The sequence below is a fragment of the Echiichthys vipera genome, assembly GCF_963691815.1.
Source record: "Echiichthys vipera genome assembly, chromosome: 7".
Classification (NCBI taxonomy): Eukaryota; Metazoa; Chordata; class Actinopteri; order Perciformes; family Trachinidae; genus Echiichthys; species Echiichthys vipera.
The window spans coordinates 30,909,462-30,931,085 of NC_139832.1; the positions used below are offsets into that span (position 1 = coordinate 30,909,462).

The window sequence follows — 21,624 nt, forward strand, 5'->3', positions numbered from 1 at the left end:
TATCACCTATACAGGGACGTGACTATGCTTATAGGTCCTGGTCATGAGATATAAACTTCTGGAAAAGTGTTGTATTCTCTGAACCTGGATAGTTTAAAAGTAAAAAAAAAAAAAAATACAAATAAAGTAATACATTTAAAAAGTAGGATAATGCAACTGAACAGAAGACTGTTCCTAATACAAAATTAACTCTGGAAGTTAGAATTATATTTGCTAACCGTTAAAAAAAACAACATGCTTGTGTTCGCTTCCTCCAAGTTTATTACGTAGTCTGTGGTAACTAGACCAGTAGGTTATTGTGAAATAAGATGGTCATTATATGGGAGCCCAGTAAGTAATCACTATGCAGCATATTGACCGCTGTCAGATTATATTATAACAATCATTATTATTTCTGATGTATTCACTTGTAAACTATAAAATTTGTAGCTGTATCGTAGCTGCTATTGCCACTACTCATCATTGATCATGTTTGCCACCATAATTATTATCATTTTCATATTCTGTCACCTTAGCTGTGCTTGTTTCTACTATTCTGTTGTATTAACTGCCTTAACATATACGTTATATTCACATTACTATAAATATTATAGTTACTGTTAGGCTTTGCTTGCATCTCTGGAAGTGTGTCTGTCTGTCTCTCTCTGTCCATCTGTGTGTCTTTTCTCTCTTTCTCTCTCCTTTTCTTCCTCCCCAACCGGTCAAGACAGATGGCCGTCCTCCACAGAGCTGGGTCTGTCTGACGTTCCTGCCTGTTATAGGGAAGGTTTTCGTTGCCACTGTACTCTACAGAGGAATTGTTGGGTCTATGTAAATCATAAATAAGTCATTGAGTGTGGTCTTTACCTACTCTGTAAAGTGTCCTGAGATAACTTTTGTTATGATTTGACACTATAAATAAAATTGAATTGAATTGAATTGAATAGAAGCATTTTAATGTTGCACCTGGTCTAGTTTGACCTAATTATACCATTTCATACTGTTGGGCAGTTAAATAATTAGTAGTTTAATCTATATTAATGCATCATTTTTTATAAACTGACCCTATGCTCTGCAAGTAGAATCTTAATCTTCTAAGTAGTAAGTCCTTTAGGCAGTAAGGCCTTTAAGCAGAAAATAGAAGTAGAATAGAAGAACAGAAGTAGCTCAAGATTGCTGTTAAGTAGAGTACCTCAGTTAGTGCACTGCGTTACTTTCTATCACATCTAACAGATGGAAACTAAATGCACATTTAACTTTACATTTTATATTCTATATACATAATATTTTAGTGCCTTTTTTGCTAAATGATGTGTATTCTTTCTGTGATTTTGTCAGAATCGCCAGGTCAAATTTCTTGTATGTAATCTGCTTACATACTTGGAAATCAAGTTAATTCTGATTCTGATTCTAAAATACAGCCAACAGGCTGCAGATGCTTTGTAACTTCTTTTACAGTGTTGGTGTTATGGATGTTATGCGATATCGTGTAGTTTGTCCTTACGTACTTACCGTAGAGTGTAGAGGAAGTCAAAGAAGGAGAAGGAGAGGAAACAATCCTAAATACGGAATTTCAGGGCAAAGAATGGTGCAAAAAAATTGTGTGGAAACAAATACAGCCGCATTTTAATTTTAGCAACTTTATCGCACACGTGCTTCGTGTATTTCTACGCGTTTAACTTAGGTAATTATGTGTTCGGTTCATCGATGAGACTTTTATTTTGAAAGTACTACTCGGAAGTCTTCTGTTTACACTTGTGTAGGTCTGTTTGACAGTAAGAGGAGAAGTGTTATAAACAGTGACCTGGCTTCTGAAAACATCGGACAATGGCCTCCGGTGGCGGAATTCAGATCCCGAGCCGTCTCCCGCTGCTGCTGAGCAATGAAGGGGTGCTGCTCCCGGGCTCCACCGTCAGGTTCAGCGTGGACTCTCCGCGGAACATGCACCTGGTCAGCCAACGGCTGCTGAAGGGGACTTCTCTGAAAAGCACAATCATAGGAGTGATTCCCAACACCAGAGACCCAGAGCATGACACCGACGAACTCCCCACTTTGCACAAGTAATAAACATTTCATTAAATATCTGGATAGAGAGTAATAGGTTGAGTCATTTCCCGAATTAGATAAGAAGGTGTCTTGTTATAGAGGCGAGAGGTTGACGTACCAGCTGACAGTACAGGATGTCCCCATCTCTTAAATGACTGCCAGTTATACGAGTTATGTCATCACATGTCATCTTTATATTTTTGTGTTATGTGCAGTTCATCAGTCTTGACAGAAGCTGCAGTGTGTGATTTGTTCTAGAAACGTCTACAGTTTAGCAGTAGCTCTGTATCACAAACTGGACTTTAACCTTTCACCAGCAGTCAACCCCATCAGTCTCAGCACAAGTGGCGTGCACAGACTTTTTGAAGGGTAGGGGCAAAAAGGAAAAAAAGGGCACATATAGCACATCCTCGCCACTGAAGAGGGCACTTTAGCACGTGCTTTGGCTCCTAAGAGGGCACTTTAGCACACGTTTTGGCTTCTAGAGGGCACTTTAGCACACATTTTGACTCCTAAGAGGGCACTTTAGCACGCGCATTGGCTCCTAAGAGGGCACTTTAGCACACGTTTTGGCTCCTAGAGGGCACTTTAGCACACGTTTTGACTCCTAGAGGGCACTTTAGCACGCATTTTGGCTCCTAGAGGGCACTTTAACACACGTTTTGGCCTCCATCAGGGCACTTTAGCACATGTTTTGGCTCCAAAGAGGGCACCTTAACACACGTTTTGGCTCCTAAGAGGGCACTTTAGCACACACTTTAGCTCCTACAGAGCACTTTAGCACACGTTTTGGCTCCAAGAGGGCACTTAAGTATATGTTTTGGCTCCAAGAGGGCACTTTAGCACACGTTTTGGCCTTTAGGGGGCACTTAAGAACACGCTTTACAACAATTTAGGGAAAAGATGAATGTACTACTTATACCCATTCAGACTTTCCCTTTGAACATGCACATGTCTTTGATTAATACCTTCAGGAGCCTTCTCAAATCAGCCACAGTGGCGTGCACAGACTTTTTGAAGGGTAGGGGCAAAAAGGAAAAAAAGGGCACATATAGCACATCCTCGCCACTGAAGAGGGCACTTTAGCACGTGCTTTGGCTCCTAAGAGGGCACTTTAGCACACGTTTTGGCTTCTAGAGGGCACTTTAGCACACGTTTTGGCTTCTAGAGGGCACTTTAGCACACATTTTGACTCCTAAGAGGGCACTTTAGCACGCGCATTGGCTCCTAAGAGGGCACTTTAGCACACGTTTTGGCTCCTAGAGGGCACTTTAGCACACGTTTTGACTCCTAGAGGGCACTTTAGCACGCATTTTGGCTCCTAGAGGGCACTTTAACACACGTTTTGGCCTCCATCAGGGCACTTTAGCACATGTTTTGGCTCCAAAGAGGGCACCTTAACACACGTTTTGGCTCCTAAGAGGGCACTTTAGCACACACTTTAGCTCCTACAGAGCACTTTAGCACACGTTTTGGCTCCAAGAGGGCACTTAAGTATATGTTTTGGCTCCAAGAGGGCACTTTAGCACACGTTTTGGCCTTTAGGGGGCACTTAAGAACACGCTTTACAACAATTTAGGGAAAAGATGAATGTACTACTTATACCCATTCAGACTTTCCCTTTGAACATGCACATGTCTTTGATTAATACCTTCAGGAGCCTTCTCAAATCAGCCACTTTCAACATATAACTGTAGCCAACTTAAATTCACATACACTGCCATGTACACCCACAGTGGTAATTCAAGCTGCACTGCTGCTAAGAAACTAGATTTCCTGATTTTATAATCGTAAATTGAAGTCAAGTCTTTTGACTAATGAAGTTATTGATGCCCATACACTGCATGTTTTGAGAAAGTGTCAGCATCACACAATATACTTATTATTCCCAAATGACCAAAGGATTTTGAGAATCTTGCATGTTTTCCTGGAAGTCTTTTAAGTAACTGCTTTACTTTGTACTGAGGAGAAAAAGATGCAGAAGAAAGGTTTGGATGGAAACTACAGCAAACCTGCTGATTCTAACAGTGTTGTTTGATCCTAATCAGCAAATTCAATGACTGAATTTGAACAAACTCGAAACAATCGGATTATCATTTAGTATAAGCTAATGCCTCTGTTAAGCTCAGGACAATTGGGTTTGACCCTCCTCCAGTGAGTTGTCACCTGTCTCACTCTCACTTTCTCTGTATCTGTCTCTGTAGAATCGGTACAGCAGGGATAGCAGTGCAGGTGGTAGGCAGCAACTGGCCCAAGCCCCACTACACCCTCCTCATCACCGGATTGTGCCGTTTTAGTGTGTCAAGTCTGCTAAAGGAGCGACCCTTTGTCCTGGCAGAGGTAAAAATGATTTAATATCAGACAATAGTTTATTAGGATCAACAAATCCATCCTTCAAGATTAAAGGGGAAAGTTCACTCCAACAACAATAAGGATAAAATATACAAATAACTAATAAAGATAATATATACAGATGGATAAGAAAAGCGGCTAAGGTTAAAGGTATTGCACAGTAGTGTTGTCCAGTTTTTTAGTAGTGCAGATTTTTTAAGGTGCTTGGAAATTATATGTAGTTAAATGTGAATGTGTAAATCCTTATTTTGTGTTATTCAGTTAACATACAGCTTGAGGTGCTTAAAGCACCAAAATCATACATTTTAAAAATTCTGCAGCAACATCTCTTTCTTGTGAGTAGTTTCAAGTTGGAACTACAGTATTTTCTTTCTACAGAACTACATCTTTATCCCTACACAGAAGGAAGCATACTCATGGTTGAGAGGCTTGGCCTTCTCGGCTGAAAGGGCTAACTAAAACTGCTAGCTCACATGAGCTAGCTAAAGCTACAGCTCAGCAGAGAAAAACAGGGCTAAAGGTTCTCTGTAACTTTCAAAAAACTCTTTGTTATTAGCAACGATTGTGGCCAGTAGCGAACGTCAGCATCCTGTTGCCCACGCACGCATGCTCGCACAATCCATAGCCAAAGCAGTGAGACTGAACATAATTCACCACCATCATATTGGTATAATGCTGTAAAATGAAATACAATCATATTTACAATATCATTAGCCTGCTATTTGCAAATCCCTTAATCAACCAACACAACGAAGCAACTGACCAAGCCACAGCAAGCTTAGGTTTCGGTGAGCTAACATTAGCAGGCAAGCAAGCTAACGTTAGCCAGATAGCTGAAACTTAGCTAAGTTGCATGGATCTGACATGGCTTGCTTGGTAACGTTAACTGATAAAGTAATTTGCAGGTTGTGAGCCAGCCAGATCAGCCCCGGGAGCCTAGATGAATTATCGGATGTTATCCAATCAAGACTGTCTTGACTGACTAATCTTCTAGCTAAAACCACAGCATATTCCACATGGCCGTCTTTCCTCTAGGATTTGTATCAGCAACAGGAAAAAGGTGTTTTGTTGTACAATCGCGACAGAGTCCACACATGCTGGGCCTCTGCTACACACACCCTGCAGAGGCCACAGCCCACTGACACTCAGCCAGCCTTAACCCCAGCACTGGGGGTCTGATCCTGGACCTTCCCGAGTTCACCTCCGTGACAGGTTGGAGGACAGCCACCAACCTTAAGTCCATCTCGGGGCCACCGCTGAAGAATGTATAACAGAAGAACAGCATGCTCATTTGATTTTAGCGGAGCATAATATCACATCCTTTGGAGTTTCCATGGAAAATCTGTCTCGAAACCTTCACATGGAACTCAGTCCAAAGTGAGTTCGTAAGCATCAGCGCTTGTAGACACCAGACCATATTAGATCACATCCCCTGTAAAGAGTTGACCCCAAATCTCCAATCAGAATGACTTCACTCAGAATTAAAAAATTTGTGGATGTAACCCATGGACTTTAATCCATTCGTCCTCGCCTCTGGGAGTCTCCATCTTGTCAGACTCCTCATTTCCTCTTACCAAAAAAGGGCATTGATGTGATATACATCTGGCTGACGTATACCTCTAGGTAGGGAGAAGTGAGGCCACGCCCCAAATTAGTCATAAAATCTAACCTCCAATAAAATAAAAACTAACCTGGTACAAAAACATTCACCCCCCTCAGTGTTGTCATGGAGATATGACCTTAACATAAGGACTATAATGTTTTTTTCTACCAAGCCTTAAAAAGATTTAATGATGCTGTGAAAACGGCCTGTTTAACATGGGGGTAAATAAGAAACTGCCCTATTGTGCAAACTGCCCCTAGTGGACATTCGGAGAACTGCATTTTTGGCACTTCCTGATTGGATCAACCAGGAAGTCGCTGTGGTGGGGGCTTGGTGTATCCACAGGTATTGTCAAAGGTGCATTTCTGGGGCCTCATTACTAATAACTCCTTTTAAAAGGCAATATTAGAAACACAAACAATAAACAGCTAACTCTCAGTATTTCACCAATACAGAAGTGGGTGACTGCAGTATGTGCCTCTCCAATGTTTAAATGCAGGTGGAGCAACTGGATAAACTGGAGCAGTACACGACCCCATCAACAGAGGGTGTAGCAAAGGAAGATGGAGAGCTGGGGGAGCTGTCCTACAAGTTCTACCAGGCTGCTGTACAGGTGTGTGTGTGTGTGTGTGTGTGTGTGTGTGTGTGTGTGTGTGTGTGTGTGTGTGTGTGTGTGTGTGTGTGTGTGTGTGTGTGTGTGTGTGTGTGTGTGTGTGTGTGTGTGTGTGTGTGTGTGTGTGTGTGTGTGTGTGTGTGTGTGTGTGTCTGTGTGTGTGTGTGTGTGTGTGTGTGTGTGTGTGTGTCCAGCTACGAGAAAAGTCGGAGAAAAAAGTAAAACAGAAGTACAGGGAGGTGTTCCCGGCCAACGCACATGTTTGGGGGCGGCAGTAGCTCAGTCCATAGGTGACTTGGCTGGGAACCAGAGGGTCGCTGGTTTGAGTCCCTGAATGGAGCGTGGACTGGTGGCTGGAGAGGTGCCAGTTCATCTCCTAGGCACTGCCGAGGTGCTGTTGAGCAAGGCACCGAACCCTTCGGTGATCTGAACTGGGTTTAACGGTTAATTTTACGACATTTCTTTTAATGTGGCCAATTCTTGTTAATGTAGCTGCAGGCTTGGGCAAAACAGCCCCTCCTCTCTACCAGCTGTACACAGTGCCACTCCTGCACATGGTTAATTATTATGCATGTCAATGATGTCATCAGACCTTTAGGTCATAGTGGACTACCAGATCACCTCCACATAGGGAGCACAGATACTGACTGTGATCTTCATTATTTAACCCACAGGACAAAACATAATTTTAAGCATCTTACTGATTAGTTATTAATAACTAAATACATGACATAAACTAGTGTTAGCTTCATGTATTATCAGGACGGTAACTTAACTTTATGTTAGCTTTGAATAAGGGGCTACCTCTAGTGATATATTCAATTCAATACATTGTAAACAGTAAAGTATTGAAAAACAACTTCTCATCTGAGAAAATGTTATTCCATATTGCCTAATTTTGGTACTTCTTTTGTTAGAACATCTTAAAACAGTACAAACGTCTATACATACGGTCTCTGGTCAGATAAACAAACAAATGTTTGTTTTATTCAATGCCACTCACCATAACACTGTGGGTATCCATAAGCTTTAACAAATGTGTTTTTTAAGTGAATCCAGCTTTGTTTTCATTTGTGTTGACTAGGGAGTTCTTCACTGCTTTTGTTGGTGCATTGCAGCATAGTTTTGGTATTGGGCACACAAAATTCCTCCAGGATGAATAAAGATCTTTCTTATCTAATCTCCTCTGGAGAGTGAGAAGACCTGTGGGTTGCAGGTGTGTAGCACTTGTAGCACCTATAACTCAAAGTAAAAAAAGGACTTCATCATATATCATCAATGCCAACGCTTTTTCGCGATTCCTGGAAAACTCTATACGTCAAAAGTTAATAACAAGAAACCGGCAACATTCCTTTATCCCCCATAGACAAGGCAATATTATTTGTATTGCACCTTTCAACAATAAGGAATTTCAATTTGGATTACATAGGAGGCATGAAGAAAAGACATAAAAGCAACATAGGTCAATATAAAAAGACACAAGAAAATGATTTAAAAAGAGTCAAACTAAACAAAATGAGGATATAAATAAGCAACTAAACTGTGATGGATTGGGACAGCAACATGATGCAGTTGACTTTAGCCTTGACAATGCACTTCATTTTGTGAGTAAATCTAATCGTGTGTGTGTGTGTGTGTGTGTGTGTGTGTGTGTGTGTGTGTGTGTGTGTGTGTGTGTGTGTGTGTGTGTGTGTGTGTGTGTGTGTGTGTGTGTGTGTGTGTGTGTGTGTGTGTGTGTGTGTGTGTGTGTGTGTGTGTGTGTGTGTGTGTGTGTGTGTGTGTGTGTGTGTGTGTGTGTGTGTGTGTGTGTGTGTGTTCTGTAGTTGTTAGGTATGTTGGATATGTCAGTTCCAGTGGTGGCTAAGTTCAGGCGTCTGTTGGACAGTTTGCCCAAGGAAACTTTACCGGATGTGGTAGCCTCCATGATCCGCACCTCAAACAAAGAGAAACTACAGGTGAGGTTGTCAAAAGTATTGATACATTTGAACACCATGTTTCAAAATGACACGACATTCACATTTAAATTTTGAAATTACCAAAGCTCCCCAAAAGTGAAGCTTAAACATCTGGTAGCAGTATAAGTCATAAAGCCTTCATTAAAAAGTTACAGTACACATCAAATAAAATATTTTTCCTAGAGATGGTTTCTGTCATTTTAGGTAGTTCTGATCATGCTGATCTTTAATTAGTTATTTGATGCTACAATGGGGTGAAATGTCATAATTGACAGCTATGATTGACTTTCTTTTGGTTGGTGGGTGTATGGTCAGGACTTTGATACTGCTCAATCTCTACTGCGCTGAATCTGGCTCCAAATGACAAGACGTCGGTGCCTGTATCCAGGATATTTCACTTTTGAACAGTTGGAGGAAGTAGAGATACACCATCTACATATATTTACAATAACAATACAATTTCTAATTAAAGCTGCAAGCAGCAATGAATGGCCCTTCGCACCTGTAGCGCATCATTTAACTTTTGCTAGGAAAGAAACAGATCTCCATATTAACGTTACATTTAAGTTACTAGCTGTGACTGAAATATGTACTAACATTAAACGCTTGGTGGTAGGACATAAAACTTTTGATACTTGAAATTCTCAATATTTACCAAAGTTACTAGTTTTAATCTGGAATACGTGGGAAATGAATTATTCGATGATAGGACTCTGTTGCATGAGAAATTTGGGGCAGATTGGACAATGTATGCTGAAGTTACAGCAACTTCCTGTTTTATGATTAAAAGTGATATTTTGGCGGCACGCCACATCAACACAATACAGGGAAAAGGTTTTCAGCATCATTTCATCAGACATGTCTTAAGATGTAACTGACCAAGTTCGAAGTTGATTGGGTTAAATCTCTAGAAGGAGTTCATTAAAGTACAACACGTGCAAATATTGGAAAATGGCCATAAAATTCAAAATGGCTGACTGTCAGTTGTATTTAGGACATCGCTCCAAGAGTTATATACTGTATGCAGACTGGTTTCATAAATTTACGTCAACCTTGGAGAAGGGGCTGTATTCTAGGGGGCGCCGGCAAGCCAATTTGCCACGTCCAATTCTGAAACCAATGAACTATGTACATTTTCACCATTCCTGAATCTTTCGCAAGTTTGGTGAGTTTTTGAAACGATAAACCCTCCAAAAAGACAATTCATTGGGGAAAGGAAGAAAAAGAAAAGACAGAGAAAATCCAATAGGACCTTTGCCTAGCCGTATAAATCATCACCCCTCAGAGATTTTTTGTTGTCCAACTGTTTTTTAATATTTTTATCTGACCAAATCTGCAGTAAACACCCCTGTGAACTGTTTGGCTGTGTCTTTTTAAAAGTCTGTTGCGGGGAACAGTAGTGTATATAAACAGACATCAGGACCAGCATCAATGCTCGTGCTTGTGCTCGTACACAATTAATCATGCTTTACAAAAGCTCACCTCTCTCAACTGGGCTGTGGCCGGGAAGTGTACCGTGCCTTGGCACAGAACAGTTGTACTGTTTGGGCACGGTACGGATAGTAAGTGTGAGTAGACCCTTAAGGTGTGTGTTAAAACACAAACAGCACTGACAGACTGTTTAAATTCCTTGCCTGAAGTTTGGAGGAATGGCTCTGCACCTCCTTAGTCAGGACCTGTAGCTCTACGTCTGAACATTTCATTTTTCTTTTTCTCTCTGCTGTTTTGATGACTGTGTTGTTGGCGTAAGAGCATCATTTATACTTTTCTACATAATTGCAATTTTTTTTTCAAAGTGTGTGTATTCTGAAATCAAGTTTTTGCTATGAAGGTCCTAGATGCAGTGACCTTGGAGGAACGATTTAAGAAGGCTCTGCCCATGTTGACCAGACAGATAGAGGGACTAAAACTTCTGCAGAAAACCAGGAAAATAAATCCTGACAGTGAGAAGAGGGTAATAAACATTTCTCCCTTTCCTTTCAAGAGTGTCTGTAATTAAATGCCTGTTCACCTCTCTGAGTCTCATCTGTTCAGGTGTTATCAGGGCGTAAAGGAGGAGTGTTCCCTGGCCGTCAGTTCAACCTGGATGAGGAAGATGAAGATGAGGATGGTGATGACACTGCAGCCTTGGAAAGGAAGGTCCATGGGGCCAAGATGCCTGAAGCTGCACTTAAAGTTTGCCTCAAAGAGCTCAAGAGGTGAACTTGCGTTATAAGCCCTGACATTTGTGTGCACTGTGTCCTAATTATCCCTCAAAAGTTTTTAACAGCCACAGTTTCAAATATCTCTTCATTTGTTGTAAGTTTAAGGGGTTTCCCTGGGTTTTGACAGTGCAAATGACATCATATGTTCATTTGTATATTGGTGATGTCAACGAGGGAGAGATCACCTAAAGCCAAACTTGAGGAGCAGCTTGTCACTTTAATGAGAATAGCTTGTCCACCCCACATTAATGTGGGGTTGGGTTGAAGTAAATCCTCAATTCACAGAGTTAGATGTGAAAATATGCCTTTAAGTGCTGTCTCCCATCTGTCTGCCCGCTGCTTGATGAGCAGCTATCCCAATTGTTCTTTCAATGATTGCCATCAAATTAGCAAAAATGATAACCATTGCCTAAACAAATGCCCCAAAATCTACAACTGGGGATGGAGAGATATTTTTGTCAAATCACCCAAACCTACCTTAAAGGTTGAATATGGAGAATGAGCAGAACCCCGCCATCTAGTGTCTAAAGATCGTAGTCGCAACAACACAAAATAATTCCAGCAGTCTTGTCGCCAGATTGGTCAGACCCGACCCAGTAGACTACAGGAGACCTGAGCCTGTTTGAACCCATCCCCTCCGGAAAATCACACCATAAAAACAAGTATTAGAGGAGTTTGACTGACAGTTACTGTTAGCCGTTACAGCTAAGTAAACATGAAAGTTAGCTTATTGATCAAGGAGAAACAAAGCCATTTCGGCGTGCGTTTTAATGTCATTAGACTATATCTATATATATATAGACTTTATCTCAGGGCGCACTCATGCTGTCCATCCGTACCGCGCCCAACACGCTTCAAAGCTAAAGTCTAGTTCGTTTGACCAGTGTGAGTACATCTGTACCCCGGCCCGGTTGAGAGAGGTAGGCTTTTGAAAAGCACGGATGCACATGAGCGTGCCCAGCATGCCTCAGGCGAGCGACCGGACTAAGAATGGTTCACAAAGACTTTATGGAAGAACGATGAAGAGGAAGAGAGAACCCTTCCCGGAGGAATCCCGGGGCCCCCGTCTGGATCAAGGCCCAGACGGCGAGCGCCTGGTGGCGGGGTTTGCCACGGAGCCCGGCCAGGCACAGCCCGAAAAAGTGACGTGACACGCACCTCCCCCCTCTCCATCCTGTGGGCCCAACACTCACAAGAGGAACCGCTGGGGTCAGGTGCTCTGCTCTGGGCTGGCTCTGGGGACGTGGAATGTCACCTCTCTGTGGGGGAAGGAGCCGGAGCTTGTGCAGGAGGTGGAACGCTACCAGTTGGATATGGTGGGGCTTACCTCCACGCACAGTCTTGGTTTTGGAACCGTACTCCTGGATAGGGGTTGGACCCTATTTTTCTCTAGAGTTTCCCCCAGCTGAGCGCCGCAGTGCTGGAGTTTACCCCGACGGACGAGAGGGTCGCCCCCTTTACACCTGCGGGTGGTAGGGGGGAAAACTCTGAGTGTTGTTTGTGCATATGCACGGAACAGCAGTTCAGAGTATTCGGCCCTCTTGGAGAACCTGAATGGAGTCCTGCATGGGGCTCCAGTAGGGGACTCCATAATTCTGCTGGGAGACTTCAACGCCCACGTGGGCAATGATGGCAACACCTGGAGAGACGTGATTGGGAGGAACAGCCTCCCTGATCTAAATCCGAGCGGTCGTCTGTTATTAGACGTCTGTGCTAGTCACAGATTGTCTATAACAAACACCATGTTCGAACAAAAAGAGGCTCATAAGTGTACGTGGTACCAGAGCACCCTAGACCAAAGGTCGATGATCGATTTTGTGATTGTATCATCTGATCTGAGGCCGTATGTTTGTTAGTGAAGAGAGAGGCAGAGCTGTCAAATGATCACTATCTGGTGATGAGTTGGGTCAGAGGATGGGGGAAGATTCTGGACTGACCAGGTAAGCCCAAACAAGCAGTGCGGGTGAACCTTGAACATCTAGAGGAGGCCCCTGTCCAAGAGATCTTCAACTCACACCTCCGGCGAAGCTTTTCTGGCATCCCTGTGGAGGTTGGACGCATTAAACCGGTGAGGGCAATGTTCCAAGCTTCCATTGCTGAAGCTGCGGCAGTGAGCTGTGGCCTCAAGGTCTTAGGTGCCTCAAGGGGCGGTAACCCTCGAACACCCTGATGGACACCGGTGGTCAGGGAAGCTGTCCAACTGTCCTTCCCGAATATGTTATCCCAGAAGACTCCGGGGGCAGTTGCAAGGTACCGACGGGCCAGAAGGGCTGCAGCCTATATATTTAATCAAATTTTTCTGGTTTCAGATTGAAGAAGATGCCCCAGTCCATGCCTGAGTATGCCCTCACAAGAAACTACTTGGATCTGATGGTAGAACTGCCATGGAGTAAAAGCACCAAAGGTAAACAAAGCTGAAGGCGACTTTTAGCAGAGACCAGTCCCCAAGCCAAAACTGTCAGATTCCTCAGATTGTGAATGATATTTCTGATACCTCTGTAGCGTTGTCTTTGCACTCTGGCCAACAATTATAAGTGTTACAAGTGTAAAAAGATGTTGTCACCAGCGTGGAGGCTGTTATGTTTTCGAGTTGTTCCTCCTTCTGTCCATCTGTCCATCCACTCCTGCTCTTGTGAGTGTGATATCTTGTGAACCACTGGAGGGATTTTCTTTAAATGCACAAACGTCCACTTGGACTCAAAGATGAACTGATTCGATTTTGGAGGTCAAAGGTCAAGGTCACTGTGACCTCACAAACATTTCACACATATGTCTGACAGGATAAAATGATGAAGTAATGATATTTCTTATCCAGAGGTCAAAGGGTTCAGTGACATCATAGTGTTTCATCACTCAGAACAGACATTTGGTCAGATACTGAACTGGTGACACTAATGTTGAAACTGTGCTGATTGTAGAGATCTGAAGATGTCAAGCACCAACGTTTCACAGAAAAATAGTACAGATTTATTAAATTCCTTCAGAGTCTTCATTACATATTATATTGTTAAGTTGTACCCCATGAGTTTTGAGATACGTTGTTTCTAGCAGCCTCTGTGGCAGTAAGATGTAACTACAGGCGAGCCTGCTCTTTCAGAGCAACCATCTTGTCACGTTCAATGTCACTATAGGTGTTGACTATTTAATTTTTTTTGCTCTTTTGTAAACTTTATTGAAAAACATTCTTCACCTCTCTACTTCCAGTCCGTCCCCTATATGTTCCCCTCTTAAAATAATACACACACACATGTTCCCATTACACTTCTGTCCTTACTACAATCCTGACTAATAAGTTGAGGTTCCTAATTTCCGAAGAGAACCGAGCATAACTGTTAGTGACATAAAATCGCAACTTATTTACCTTTAGAGAGGGAATGTCACCACAGACACACAGATTTGAATACTTGGCAAACAGGTAGGTAGAAGGGCTTTCATTAGTGGGTCATATGATCAATCAACATTCAATCTTTGATATCATGTTTGTATCACTCATGTTCGTCTAAGGTTACTTACATGTTTAAGGAGGTAGACATGTTTGTCTAATGTTACTTACATGTTTTAAGGTGGTTGGTCATGTTCATCTAACGTTACTTACATGTTTAAGGTGGTAGGTCATGTTCGTCTAACTTACTTACATGTTTAAGATGGTAGGTCATGTTCGTCTAACGTTACTTACATGTTTAAGGTGGTAGGTCATGTTCGTCGAATGTTACTTACATGTTTATGATGGTAGGTCATTTTCGTCTAACGGTACATAGATGTTTTTGACGCAAATTTTGTATGTGGCCTTCTTGGGGTCATCTTTGTTCTTTTCAAACTGATCCCATATTTTAGATATCTTTCCTGATAATTGTTAACTGCCCGTGCTGTGTTTAAAAAAAAAAAAAAACATTGAGTGAGTAGGCGTCGAGACTTCCTGTATCTGAGCCTTCAAATTAAAAGCCCTCCAGCCTTTTAGGCCAGCCGCCAGTCACATAGATTTTCACTTAATTTTGACAAGACAAAATGTTTTTTTGTTTTTTTTCCTTAGACCAATCGACCAATGAAATTTTGGTCAGCTAATGATTTTTTGGTCGACCAGGGCTTGGTCGACTATTTGGGGGCACCCTTCTGAAAATGCAAGCTCAGGGTAGATTTAAAACCTTTAGCAAATTTAGTGAGAAACTTCAATATTAACACCAGCATCAATGTGTTTCATCACAGTACAGTCATATCATTTAGTTTACAGCTCAAAAGTGTACAGTACCTCTTTGACCTTTAATGTTTCCATCTCATTCACATACACCCCAACACACGCACATACACTCTCTTTAGACTCCCTGGACATCCGAGCCGCTCGCACCCTCTTGGACAACGATCACTATGCTATGGACAAACTGAAAAGACGCGTGCTGGAGTATCTGGCTGTTAGGCAGCTGAAGACGTCCCTGAAGGTGCGTCTTAGATCATTCACCAGTGGCAGTTTTCCTATGTTCTAAAAATTAATGCTGCTATATTTAACCATTTAAACCACTTGAGAATTGATAAAAACTATCAAAACCTTTTGAAATACCACATTATGACACCCAGACATTGATCAACCCAATAGGAAAATCCATGCTTTGATTTGGTATAAAAACTTTAGACATTTAGAGATTCCTGCAAGAAACACATGTGCAACTGCTTAGAAACCCACTCAATGTGAATATCCGTAAGTAAGCCATCCATCCTCTGAATGCCTTAGGTCTTCAGTTAGTAGTCATAAAGTTTCATGAGGCTGTGATTATCCCAGAGGTCACAACAGCTCATTTTATACGGTGAGGTTTCAAAAACAGGGTCTCCAGTCAGTTTTTCGAGTCAGATCCAGTTTATGCAACTCCAATACTGTTTAGGGACATTCAAATACACTACAAGAAACTGTATTGTTTTGCCCAAACTGTCTAGATTATCATACCATGTGCATGTCTGAAAAGAGGGACTTGAGGTCAGAGTTCAAGGTATCCCCATGAAAATAGCCATGTCAGTTTTTCCTTGCCAAAATGTAGCCAAAAAGACGTCTTGTTAGGGGGACCAGGGTGAGGTCCAGGCTTAATATTACAACAACCCCCCCCCCCCCCCCTTTACAACCCACCCCAAGCTCCATCTCCCCCCTTTAGAACCGTCATGGTTGCTCAGTCCATCAACATTTCTATAATGTGTCACATATTCATCAGTGAATCTCATGCCACTGCTTTGTCTCCAGGGACCCATCATTTGCTTTGTGGGCCCCCCAGGAGTAGGTAAGACCAGTGTGGGACGCTCCATAGCCAGGACTCTGGGTAGAGAGTTTCACCGCATCGCTTTGGGAGGCGTCTGTGACCAGTCTGACATCCGCGGACACAGGTATGCTCATAACATAGCAACTCTACACAAGAGTCTATAACAGCAGATATCTCATGACCATAGTGTAGATGCAAAGGGAATGGTTTCCCTATATGGTAGTGGACAACAAAGGTAGGGGGATATATATAAAGATATATACATAAATATACATATGTCCTGAGAGGTATCAAAGATGAGAAAATTCTTTAGAGAACAGTAACCATTGTGTCAGAAGAGAAGATTTCAACACTGTTTTCTTCTATAGGATTAAAAGTGTAGAGGCCACAGCTTTGAATGACTTCAGCACATCTGTGCCCACAGGACATCACTAGTTTCTCACACTGCTCTGGTTTGATCTTGGTCCATTCTTCTTTAGTCTCTTCCACATGTCAGTAACTGTAGTGGGTTTCTTAGACATTGCTTTGTTGACAAAGATTTTCAGAGATTCTCTATGGGGTTAAGATCTGGACTCTGTCCTCGACATTTCATTGTTTCAATATTCTTAGCTTCAAGGAACTGTTTAACCTGTTTTACAGTGCGACAGGGGACATTAACTTGCATGTAAATTGCAGTTGATTGAGAGACAATTGCAGTGAAGGTACTGCATGTTGCTGAAGGAGGTTCACATAAACATTTGCATTCACCCCGCCAGAGACAAGTCTAGCCTTTTTATTCTTTCTGCTGATGAGAGGTTTGGTCACTGCAGAGTAGGCTTTCAGTCCAAAAAGTCTTAAACGGCGAGACACTGTGTGCAGAGACAAATCCTTGCCCTGTTCAGTGTTGAACTGACTCCCCATTGAGAGTCTTCTCATAATCCTGTCCTCTCGTGCACTTGTTTCACGTGGACGACCGGCCCTTTTTGAGGGACTTAAATCAATCTGTGCCCTTGTAAAGTTTCAATATTCTTGAAATCAAAGACTATGAACGCCCAACCTCTCTCTGATGGCTGAGAGGGTCATCCCTTTGGCCTTCATCTGGACAACCTGCTGTCTCAGGGTTTAAGTCTCCTTAGAGCAGCTTGCCACCTTGGAAAGTAACCAGTAGAGCTGCAGATAAATGTGTGTGTCCAACAATGAAGTCAAGTGTCACCAGGTGCCCTCTGTGAAAGCTTTAAAAACTTCTTCATGGAAAAGATTGCTGCTCTTTGGCCTTCTGTTACCTTTACCTTCGCAGATTTAATTCAGCATTTTGTTGGGGTTAGGGATTACTGTTAGGGTCAGGGTTAGGGGGTATTATTAGGGTCTACATAGGCCTATTTGCTGGGGAATTCGGCACTGATTGTGGAAATAATAACAGACCGGGGAACAAAGAACCCGTTCTGTCACAAGCGGGGAACATCTGACCTTTTTCTTAAAAAGCTGGGAACATAGGACCCGGGGAACATAAGATCGCTCCCTTAGCTAAGTATTTGGATGACATTTCAAACAGAATCACCAGACTGACAAAAAAGAAATAAAGACAAATGGGTCTTGTTTCAAGTTCTCTTTAAAGATTAATTTTTGGAGAGGATGAAATATTTGAGACACACTGGCCCAAGATGTCAAAAAAAAAAACTAAGCCAATTTCTCTTCAGCATGTCTGGAAATCCACCTGTGTGTAATTTAGAAGATTGTCAAGGTCCTGCATTCATTTTATAGGATTCAACACATTCAGATGTGCTTTTTTTAGTGATGCTGGAAATAAACCTCATCATCACTGACGTTCAATGAATTATGGCCTAACAACAGTTAGTGTAGCATCGCCATGATTTGGAAATGTTATTTTAAAGATATAATCCATATGTTTTTTTTCTATTTAATTGTCTGCTAAGTTACTTTCTATCAAAGAGGGAGGTAAAACAATGGTGATGGTGCACACCAATCGAAATACTTGACTAAAGATGCAACAAGTGCTTTTATTAGTGGGTCATATGATCAATTACCATTGTTTTAACTCACTCTTTGATAGATAGAAACATAACAGAGAACTAAAGAGATTAAGTGACAAAGAAATCTTTAATGTTAGCCTGGGGCTATAGTGGCTAACTTTTTTTGGCTTAAGATAGTCTAAAATGTCTAGACTAATCAGGCAGCAAAATTACTGTAACACTGGTCTAACACTAAAAACCAGTCCTGTGTTTATGAAACCGGCTCCAGGTCTTGCATTCGAAAGACTCTGATGATCTGATATGATCTGTAGCGTCGCAAAGAGCTTGAAGGACATGGTAGTCTTTCTGATAGTATTTTATATTTGAACTGAAAACATAAAATGAACACAAGTTATTGTAGACATCATGTGTCAATTCAAGTCTTTAACTTCCAAATACAAGTCAAGTCATTTATTTTCAGCCAAGTAAAGTTGAAAGCATTAACTGTATAAAAAATGGTTGAGCCTGTCCATCGAGGTCCAATCTCTCTACTTGATCCAATCGTACTCACCTCTGGGAGTCACCATCTTGTCAGACTTTGACTCCTCCTCATTTCCTCATACCAAAAAAGGGCATGTATGTGACGTTGGGGGGAGGGAGATACATCCATCTGGCTGACGTTTACTGGATTAAACACATTAGCACCATCGCCCGGGAGCTAGGCTAACAGACACGCTACTAGATAAACGGGAGTGAGTCAATGTTGAGACTTTTCCCGGGACCGGGAGGGATCGGGAATCACTCATCAGTCATCTTCAACCGCTTATCCGGGGTCGGATCGCAGGGGCAGCAGCTCTAGCAGGGGATCCCAAACTTTGCTTTTCCTGATCCTCATCCCAGCCGTTTCTCACTTGGCTGCAAACCGATCTGGAGTCATTTTTGTAAATGAAAAAACGGTTACGGGATCTTTAAGAGGGTAGAGACTGACACAGGAGGTCAAGTGCGGCTATTTAATTTGCATAACAGAGCTTACATTTGTGTTCCTAAACCATCTGTTTGAACAGTTGATCGAAGAGCAAACCATCTTGTCACTTATGGTAACACCACCACACGAATGACCGCAGTCCTGGTCGAGATGACGCAGTTAGCATGCTAATCCTGAGAACTAGCCTCTGAGGAGAAATGAGGGCCAGAGGCTAGCTGTCACTCAAGAGGCCGCGCCCCCAATTATTCATAAACTTTAACCTCCAATAAAATAAAACTAGCCTGGTACAACAAATTTCACCCCCCTCAGTGTTGTCATGGAGATATGACCTAAACATACAGACTAGAATGTTTTTTTTGTCCCAGGCCTTAAATAGGTTTAATTATGCAGTGAAAACAGCCTGTTTAACATGGGGGTCAATGAGAAACTGCTCTATTATGAAATCTGCCCCTATTGGACACTCCGAGAACTGCAATTTTTGGAACTTCCTTATTGGATCAACCAGGAAGTTGGTTTGGCTTGGTTTCAAGTGAACAAAACACTGACTTGAGTTTTCTGGAGTCAGAGTCACAATGACTCAAGTCTACAACGCTGAGACACCATCTCTCAGCCAGATGGAAAACGTGTCTCACCTACCAACAGTGAACAGAGTTCAACAGATAAAGATTTCAAGTTCTGTTAAGGTTCTTAAAGGTTGTTTTGTTCAACTCAAACATAATCCTCTCATAGATAGACCACCCCAGTTGTTTCTTTTATATCCTCTATTTGAACCCCAGAACCCTGACATTTCATGCTGTCAGATATTGTTGCGTGGTAGTGCGTGCATTGTTTTAGAATAAGGCAATAACAGCGTGACCATGCAATAATAATGTGGCATGTTGAAAAAGAATGAAGGCACAATGTTCACTTTGACATATGTATTTCTGTACTTTTCTGTTGACATTATTTACACAGTAGGTCAGTAGTTCAAATCCTGCTCATTTCTCCAGACGCACATATGTAGGAAGCATGCCGGGCCGCATTATCAACGGTTTGAAGACAGTGGCCGTCAACAATCCTGTCTTCCTCCTGGACGAGGTGGATAAACTGGGGAAGAGCCTGCAAGGGGACCCAGCAGCTGCACTGCTGGAGGCAAGCTCTGTTTTCTTTCTCAGATGACTCGTGTACTAGTATCAGATAACCTCACTGCTTTTTAATTCTTGCCTGCCGTTTTTAATTTAACCTGCCTGTTCACCTTAACTTTTGATATAATTGCTTTTTTGCCTTTAGTGTTTTTTTTTCATGTTTGTGTTCCTCGGGTTGTTCTGTAAACCGATGATAAATGAAGTAAAAACACACACTGAAAAGGTCTCTACATGTTCCCTTAGGTCTTGGACCCAGAGCAGAACCACAGCTTTACAGATCACTACCTCAATGTGGCCTTTGACCTCTCCCAAGTGCTATTTATTGCCACTGCAAACACCACAGCAACCATCCCCCCTGCCCTGCTGGACAGGATGGAGGTGCTGCAGGTACCAGGTGGGTTTAGGAGCCTAGAGTCAGTCTCAGGAATCATCTCCGCAGTTTCCATTTGACCTTAAAAGCCAAACTCTTGCAACATAACTAATCCCAGGCAGAGTGCATCTGTATAATTGATTTCACACTGGATCCCTGCAGTATGTAGCTTATCTTTACTATTTTGAGAAAATGCATGTCCTAGCAAATCTACCTGCCACCACTCATCCCTATACTTATTCAAGAAGTACTTCTCAAATGCCAAGTGAATTAAATACGGCTTGTGTCAATGAAGCATACTAAGGCAAAGTTCTGTTAGGACTAAAAATCCACACTCACTTGAGGCCTCTTCATCAACGCAAAGGAGCAGCGGTTCTATTACGAGTTCCTCACGGATGGCTGAACTTCTCTCCCTATCTCTAAGGGAGACTCCAGCCACCCTCCTGAGAAAACCCATTTTGGCCTAATTGTGTCATCACAGTTGGTTAGTAGTGCGACGGATCAAAAAACAAAAAAAAGACAAGACAAATACACATGAGTTCGTCTTTCATTATTAACACTTAAAATTAAATTAAAATATATAAAAATCAAATTAAAGATAGCGTTTGTGATCGGATTGTGGAGCAAGGGGCTGCTTAAATGAGAAGGAGGAGGACATGACAGTCTGCCAGTAGAGCTACCTGAACCATAATTATTTAAAGCTTCTTAAATTGAATACTCACACAGTACAATGCCTGAGTAGGCATTAGCACATCTCCTCTGTATCAGCTTGGGCTTGAACGCACAACCTCAGACACCAAAAGCAAGTCATTGTTCTGTTGAGCTCATTTGTGGTGGGACAACGTAGATGGCTTTACACCTCATACTATGACTGAGACATGGCCCCTGTCAAATATTCAGTTATCAAAACAAAACTCTAGAGTGAGAATTTGTGAACTTCATCGAGATAACAAAGAAAGTCTGTTATTTATTTTCTACAAAGATTGATTGCTCCATAAATCAAGAACTGTGTGTGTGTGTGTGTGTGTGTGTGTGTGTGTGTGTGTGTGTGTGTGTGTGTGTGTGTGTGTGTGTGTGTGTGTGTGTGTGTGTGTGTGTGTGTGTGTGTGTGTGTGTGTGTGTGTGTGTGTGTGTGTGTGTGTGTGTGTGTGTGTGTGTGTGTGTGTGTGTGTGTGTGTGTGTGTGTGTGTGTGCTCACGTTTTTTTT

The 21,624-nt window shown here is 42.1% G+C and overlaps 1 protein-coding gene across 1 annotated transcript in view; it reads left to right on the forward strand.

The window, feature by feature from the left end:
- The first annotated feature begins 1,748 nt into the window (after positions 1-1,748).
- Positions 1,749-21,624, forward strand: part of lonp2 (lon peptidase 2, peroxisomal) — a 33,703-nt gene continuing 13,827 nt past the window's right edge. The window contains exons 1-11 of the mRNA XM_083917185.1: positions 1,749-2,039; positions 4,230-4,365; positions 6,480-6,593; positions 8,417-8,548; positions 10,380-10,502; positions 10,583-10,746; positions 13,062-13,156; positions 15,067-15,185; positions 15,974-16,113; positions 19,913-20,054; positions 20,291-20,441. Of these exons, the coding sequence (XP_083773311.1) occupies positions 1,807-2,039; positions 4,230-4,365; positions 6,480-6,593; positions 8,417-8,548; positions 10,380-10,502; positions 10,583-10,746; positions 13,062-13,156; positions 15,067-15,185; positions 15,974-16,113; positions 19,913-20,054; positions 20,291-20,441 (1,549 nt within the window). The 5' untranslated portion in view covers positions 1,749-1,806. The remainder of the gene's footprint in view (positions 2,040-4,229; positions 4,366-6,479; positions 6,594-8,416; positions 8,549-10,379; positions 10,503-10,582; positions 10,747-13,061; positions 13,157-15,066; positions 15,186-15,973; positions 16,114-19,912; positions 20,055-20,290; positions 20,442-21,624) is intronic.